The 7792-nt window shown below is 39.8% G+C and overlaps 1 protein-coding gene across 1 annotated transcript; it reads left to right on the top strand.

Annotated features, from left to right (window-relative positions):
• Positions 1-452: 452 nt before the first annotated feature.
• On the top strand, positions 453-6555 carry LOC121727436 (ets DNA-binding protein pokkuri). Its single transcript, XM_042115293.1, has 4 exons — positions 453-618; positions 5155-5266; positions 5428-5582; positions 6218-6555. Exons 2-4 carry the CDS (start codon positions 5170-5172, stop codon positions 6284-6286), a joined length of 321 nt encoding a protein of 106 aa, XP_041971227.1. The 5' UTR covers positions 453-618; positions 5155-5169; the 3' UTR covers positions 6287-6555.
• Positions 6556-7792: the final 1237 nt, after the last annotated feature.

Genomic DNA, 7792 nt, shown 5'->3' with positions numbered 1-7792 from the left:
ACCAAACTGTGACCTATAGGAAAGACACCACAAGGGCCATACTCACTATCTTCAATCGTCCTGTTAGGCTGTTCTGCACCGACCGCACTCGCGGAAACGATTAGTTTCAGCCACATGTTGACAGGATGCGTGAATTCATTATCGATTCACAAAAACTTCTCGCCTCCTCCTCGCATCCGCGAGTCCTGTTTTGGGTGCGAGCGAGTAGCACGATCCCGCATCCTGAACTGCTACGCTTGCAAAATGTCTTAAAATAAAAAAGGAACAAATAAACCCCCCGACAACGGTCCGTATTCCTGGAGCGTAGGGTTCCTTTTCATCCTGCCGCGCGAGATCCTTAGTTTCGGTAGGAAATCTATTCATTCTTTCTTTTCCGGCCGGCGCGGTATCCGGACGGCGGACACTCATTCATTTCGCTCATTGATCATTCGTTCGCCGGCTGCGGAGAGGAGCGGTCGTTGCGGTCGACGCTCGCGTGTAAAATCGATAGTGCGGTTAACTCGCAGCCAATATTTTAATTACACATTGAACTCTTGTCCTTTTAATCTGCTGAACTGTGTCGTGTAGTGTGGAGGAAGTGACCAAGGAAAGGATTGTTCAAGCATCACTTGTTTTTCGGTAAGCATCGAATTTTCTGTTTGCGCATGCTTTACATTTTATTATTCAGCACTGTGCCTTATAAATAGTTAGTGAATTATTCAAAACTGTTGCTAAAATTGTAAAATACATTTTATTCAGTTTATTTTTAGTATCGCTGTATAAATATTTTGCGAATTTAATGGCTTTGCCAGCTCTACACAAAAAGGTTTTCTATTTCTTGCAAATATTTATCTTATTTTTTTTGCAAATGATGTCTTTAGTCGAAAAATCCACAAAATCGCATTAATATAATAGTAAATTTGTTATTAAACATAAAAAAATGTAATTCAAATGAAAAATCTGTGGAAACTCTACAGAGCAATCGATGCTCTACAAACTGGACACCGCGCCGTAGACGTACGATTCGTAGAGCGGTTTCCTTTCTCCATAACTATTTGCGCACAAGAACTACCACAAAACAGCATACTTATTGCAACAGTAACATGATTTATTAGCTGAGCTAATGGAGCATGTACAACGTAAAAGGCGGAAGCGCGATGGCGCGCCAGTGATTCACCGAGTGGGTGATGATAGAGTATAGACTAACTTTCGCATTTGCGTTTCCGCCCGGTGACGCGGGAAATCTTATTGCCACCTTATACGTTGATCTATTATTTGTGATTCGTCAACAGTGCCTTATTGCCTGCCACCAGAAGAGTTGAAAGTTCTTAGTTCTAAAGATCACCGAAGGAATTCCCACGCACACATCAAATTTAATATTAGCGTAACTTTACGTCGGATTTTTCAAAGGCCGGTAAATGTCTCGAAGTCTCAGGCTGCTAGAGGCTGCTAGGACGGACGATTACATTGAGTTATGTTAAACAGTCAGCCCTAATGACCGCATTGTTATGGAGACGGTAGCGGCGGTCGTGAGCGGTGATTCACACGGTGTGTCTCAGCACTCTTAGCTCGCTCGGCTCTCGGGTGACAATCGCAGGTCACAGGTCACTGATTTACCTTCACTTCTCACAGCTAGGGCTGCCACAAAGCTAATGTTGTTAGTTGTTACATTGTACGAAAAACAATATTATTTACTTAACTGTCATTGAATATTTTGACTTAAGCCCCAATCCCCATACATTATCTGTTAAACTCTTCATTAAATTTTAGTTTATTTATCTTTAAATGTCTCTTAGTGCGGCTGCTATTATTAGAGGGATTAGGGATATTTGTGGCATTTCCAATTGCACGGATGAACAGTTTTCGCAATATCTCTATTGTCTACATGCCACAATTTTTTTTGTTAGTTCTACCTATCTAGTATGAATCAGTATTTATTTTGAACATTCGTAAAGTTAATTAAATTGTTCATATCTACTACCTGTAAAAATTATGTTTGCACATAAGGCCGTTGCATAAAGTATTTTTTATTGTTGTAAATAAAAAAAAAAACCTTTATGCTAACGACATGATGATATCAAAGAAACACAAAATAACAGTGAATGGACAACAACAAAAGACGGAAACCGCGCTGCTGGTCTAATAACGGTGGTTAGATCTCTCAGACTAATTACTGTGAACAACAGCACTAATCATTGAGCAGAAAGCTAGGGAAGCGGGTTGAGAAACGTTCCCAGGCCTCCATTACTAAAAGTTAGGCAATACTTGCCATACCAATAACACTGATGACCGACTGCCAAGGTATAAAAATGTCGTAGCTTAGCTCTGGTGTCCTTTTATTTTAAGGTGTTCCTTCATTTTATGCTATTTGCTCTGACAATTCATTCGGTACCATTCTTGCCATGGCGTATATTATATTATGAATTTATGAACTATGATGTACCGTACTCTTAATTATTGTAAATGTAAACCCTTATATAAATACAATTTTAACTCCATTCTATAAAAGCTGTGTACGTCTTATCAACTGATAAGGTAACAGTTGATAGGTCGTGCACTTATTAGTTATTACCCATCTCATTTCTCTCTGTACTGTTTGAAGAAATTTTTGTTAGAGCTACTGTCTACTCTGTAAGTAGTACATACTACAATATACCTACCTGTGGTGTCGTCTTTTTTTGTTTGTATTATTTCTTAATTAATGATTTGTAGTTAAATTAAATATCAAATTATAATTTCTAATAATTTCAGCTAATAATAGTAATTGATAAAAAGCATTGATTACTTACTACAAAACAAGTACAAGGAAACTTGGATTAACACTTCCCTTCCTCCGTGAGTGATGACGTCACCTCCTCGGTAGATAGTCCTTATCGGTATCCATTTCCAATCATCAAGTAGTGATAACAATTGCAGCAGTAACAGCTGTCGTATATGTATTTGTTTACATCTACGTTTACATTTATTTCTAATACCATTCTGGTCTAAGCAGAGTACCACACGTGACATGTTACACTTTTGAATTATCTAGATTTTTTAAATATTATAGTGAAAAGTATTAGAATTATTATTGGATTTGACTTTGATTTTGGAGATTCCTATTTTATAATTTAGTTTAGTTTTTACAAATAAATAATTTTCTATCTATTCCTATCTACATAATATCTTACTACATACTTTCATACAAGTCACTTCTGCCCAGCGGTTTTAAGTTTTCCTGTAACTATGTTTTTGTGATTGTTATGTAACTCTACCCCACACGTTCAGCGAACAACAGAAGGATGTGCTACCATCTGCGCGGGCGCATCCTACAGTAACAATGAGCTCGTAAACGCGGCTCCTTACTGGTGGCGGAAGTGTCGATTTCGATTATGGAACGTCGGTCGGTTTGGCGGGAAGACGGCGCGCGCGCTTCCGCCCGCGCCAGATATCGAAAAAAACGTTACGCTAAAAATAGTGCGTCTAATGACTTCAATGTGTAGCGGTATTCGGTAATTTATCTCGAGAGTACTCGTTATGTTTTTTAAGATAAAGGATCCGCGATATTAATAGATTAATAATAGTAAAGCTGCAGTAAATCGATCCATTTTGGTAACAATTACATATTATTATTTACAGCTAGAGATATTTAAATATTTTTAATATGTTATATAATTTGTGGAGTCGATCCATATTACTTACTAGTCTGTGTCTCTGTCTGTCCGTCTGTACTCTGTATGTCTGTCTGTTACCTCTTCACGCCCAAACCGCTGAATCGAGTTTGCTAAAATTTGGTATGGAGATACTTTGAGTCCCGACTCCCGAGAAAGTACATTTTTAGCCCAGACAAATGTACGGTTCCCACGCGTTAAACAATTTTTGCGCAACGGAGTTGTGGCGTCATCTACGTCTATCTATGTGTTATAATTGTGGAGAGCAGTATCACTTAGTCAAGGTAATGAGTATAGCCAAATTCATTGAATGATTCGAGTTCTACAGAGCTAATTTATTTCAATCGGCCATTAAGCATTAATCTTGCTTTCATCGCCCAAAGTAACAAAAAATGTTACAATAAATTAGGGCGATCACAATTCATAGGTAAATCTACAACACGGCAAAGAACCCTTCGGCAATAGGCAGAGTGGTACAAAGCGCGCGGAAATCCGTTACACACAAAAATCGGGAAACGACAATAAAACATAATACCGCCGCCATTGTGCGCCGGATACCGGATGTGGGTCACGCGTCCGTACTAATGACGGATTAAAATGCCGCCCATTATGTCATTATGCGCGGGATGTTTTCTTTGGCGCCCCGGCGCGGCGCGGCGCAGCGGTGGTTGCGCAACGGCCAACGTCGGCTGGCTAAATCCCGACTAGAATTTTGCAATATTATTATCTGGTTTTAATGAAAATAGACCATGCGCGAATTCCTAGTTAAGAATCTTGTCCGAGTTACAAGAAACTTATACTAATCAATTCATGGACAAAATATATTTCTCTATAATCAATCTAAACATGCTCACAATTCGCGCAGTAGACTATACTGTTGCTATGTTAGAAATTAACAGCATCATAGAGAACTAATAATATAATAAGTTCTCTATAATGATGTTGTATTCTTTGCGTTACGTTTTTTCAAAGCATTCAATCGGATTAAAGTACATACAGGTAACAAACCAAATAGAAGAAGCCGACTGTCGAACTAGTTAATAAATATCTGTAACGGCAGCCTTGAGTCACTGTTGAGTGCACTTTCGGCGCCACTAACTGTTCCTCATCCACCGACGTCGCTTCACTAACCGCGTTTCACGCGCCGCCGCGCCCCGCCGCGGAAGACCGATGTCTGAACAACTGTGACGAATTACATACTTATAGGCCACAAACAACTTCGAGATCCCTGGGAAAAAATGGAGGAGGCAGTCGCAGTGTTTGATTTTTAGGTCTCGAGGTTTAGGTCGAGGAGGAGGCCTTGCGACTTGCCCTACCGAACAGACCTAAAAGCGGGCGGAGGTCAGAGAATAAGGTTACGAAATGTTATTGGTAGATCGTGATCACACGGTGACACTTTATTGGCAGATAATAAGTTATTAACATATGCACGAATTGCTTCCTCCAGTTTCCAGAAATCAGAATCACCTAGAAGTTAAACATAGCATATATAGCAGATAAGTAACAGATGATCTGTTTCTTCCAGATACAACCACCAACAATGCCCACCCAAGCCCGCTGTGACCGCGTGCCGCCGGCGGACGCCGCTTGGTCCTCCATCGACCTTCGGATGCTGCAGGAGGATGATCTGCCACTAGGTAATACAAATTGCCTTTATTCTTCTTTCTACAAATTTCGTATTTACCAATATCATCGGCAAGTCAACAACTCAATAATTTACACTTTCAATTTACATTTCATCGTCTACGTCATCCGGAAGTTGGAACGTTGCCTTCTAACCGAGTATGTGATGTTTCAGACCCGCGCGAGTGGGGGCGCGGCGAGGTGGGGCGGTGGGTGTCGCGGCGTGGGGGGCTGCCGGAGCGGTTCCCTATGAACGGGAAGGCGCTGTGCCTCATGAGCCGCGACATGTTCGCCGCCCGCGTGCCGCGCACCGGCGACCTGCTGCACCAGGTGACTAACCTCTATAGTCTATAGTGTAGACCTCATGATTCCAATTCCACTAGTAGACTCAGGGTGCTGCGAGTTCTTGTCCACTGGCTATGAGGATGTGAACTGAAGGTGGGTCCAGAAGATGAGACTGGACTTGGACCGAACGACATTCCCCTGCGGTTCATGTTTACACATTCAGAACTGTCGCATACCGATTAAAATAAAAATAATAAAGGACTCACCCTCACAAACAACCTCTATCATAACAAGACGGCCTTGCCATAAATAGTTTTAAGCTGTGTGTATTTGATCCTATAGAGAGCCTGCGGCAGTCGCAAACGTGACGATCGATTGGAGAAAGTGACGAGTGAATAGACTAACAATGAGTTGTGTGTAGATATAGAGTCACACATAGAATGAGTCATTTAATTGGAAAAGGTTGTCTAAGAAACCTCCAAATGCCTAGACCTCATGTTATAACTGGATGTAGATATTTTATAATTTTTAGAGCAAACGCCTGGACAAGGCACTAGCCACTATTTCTTAAAAATTATATATACTAGCAGCTTGGAGGTAATTAGTTGTCTTTCGAACTCCATAATAATAATGAATTAATAATTATGGTAAATATGAAACAAGTTCCTTATTTGTTGCAGGACTTCAGACGACGTCTCGCCAAGGCGCTGGCGCTGCAGGAGCTGATCGACAAGCTGTCGCGAAAGTGAGGGCGGGTTGACCTGCGGCTGATGATGAGCATATCACTCCAGACTATCACGTAGATAAAGCCAGGAGTTCAGTAGCAGTACAGGGCAAGTTCAGGATTCACGTTGAAATTAGTATTATGAATGTTACTGGGCCTTAAGTTTGCACATTCATGCATAGATCAAACATATTGTGCTTGATTTTCAATGATGTATCGAAAGGGGCTTTGACCACCGGGCTGGTTTATTTAGGTTGGGTTGCACCAGAGGCGTGGTTAAAGTTAAAGTTATGGTTATAGTTAAGGCTAAATTTAGCTTTAACTTTTATTTAACCTTAACTTTGACCGGAGAAATTGACAGATGACAGCTGGTCCAACAAGGTCCAACAAATAAATGAACGTGGGCGGGGGCGCTGCTGGTAAAGGAGAACTGTCAAAAATGGTGTTTTTGTATGATGACAGCGTTAGTTCCTTTTTTCGCCACATGCATTTAAAACCTTGTCGAGCTCTATGGTTATGGTTAAATATGGCGTCTTGATGGCGGCCATATTTAACTAAACCAAAGATTTGACATTTTGCATTGTAGTTAAAGATATAACTTATAGTTTGTTGGTACAACCCAACCTTAAACTTTATAATAATATTAAAAGTATAATCAATAATGTATGACAAGCGAGACAGCCTGTTATCGTAGCAACATGATGTATGATTTTGTAAAAAATTTGGTGTAAAACTAGGATGAAATTGTAATTATTTGTATTCAAAAACATAATTTATAAAGGTCGATGTACATTTTTGGTTAATTGTTAGTTGCTGTAAAGCTTACGTAAGAACTTTAAACTTTGAAGAACCTGAATCTGCCGCTTTCGATCATTTTCCGTTCCTATTAGCTAAGTGTCGTAGATTTTGTATTATGAGCTTCAAATTACTTTTATTTTAATACATTCCTTATTATAAAGTGTATTGGAGAACCGTATAGTTATGGAAATTCTTCGCGAACTAAAATAATGCGTCTACTACTTACTAGATGGCGTTGACGCAATGTTTTTGATCGCGGATACGTATTGTCTGCTTCACAATCGCCTATCAGCGAAGAGCTTATCGTAAGGCTCGATAACTGATTGCTTTGAAATGACAACCGAAAAACGTACTGGATAAGCTACTCTTTATTTGTTAGGCTATTGTGAAACACTCCAAATTTAACCAAAAACTATCTAATTATTATAAATAACTAATGATAGATACTGATTAAAGGATGTTTGTTAAGATCCAAATAAATTGTTTTTTATCGCATTTCGATTAGAGTTATGCCGCGGCCGCACGAAGCCTTGTGCTATGAGACGATACACGCAGATCGTCCAATGGTATCGTTTTAAGCACTAATCACTACGCAGGTGCGGCCCGGGCATAAGATGCATTGAACACAATAATTTAACTTAAATTGTATATTTTGTTATCTTAGTAGGTATCTAACTATGAATATCGTAGTAAATAAGTCTGCACCAACTATGTATTAGTTTATATAGTTTGA

Source organism: Aricia agestis, chromosome 5, assembly GCF_905147365.1.
Source record: "Aricia agestis chromosome 5, ilAriAges1.1, whole genome shotgun sequence".
NCBI lineage: Eukaryota > Metazoa > Arthropoda > Insecta > Lepidoptera > Lycaenidae > Aricia > Aricia agestis.
This window is presented reverse-complemented; position numbering and strand designations above follow the sequence as displayed.

Excerpts from the sequence above, each read along its gene's own strand:
- LOC121727436 (XM_042115293.1), top strand. The coding sequence starts at position 5,170 with ATGCCCACCCAAGCCCGCTGTGACCGCGTGCCGCCGGCGGACGCCGCT. Across the intron at positions 5,267-5,427 it reads GGAGGATGATCTGCCACTAG|ACCCGCGCGAGTGGGGGCGC; the intron begins GTAATACAAATT and ends GTGATGTTTCAG. Across the intron at positions 5,583-6,217 it reads CCGGCGACCTGCTGCACCAG|GACTTCAGACGACGTCTCGC; the intron begins GTGACTAACCTC and ends TATTTGTTGCAG.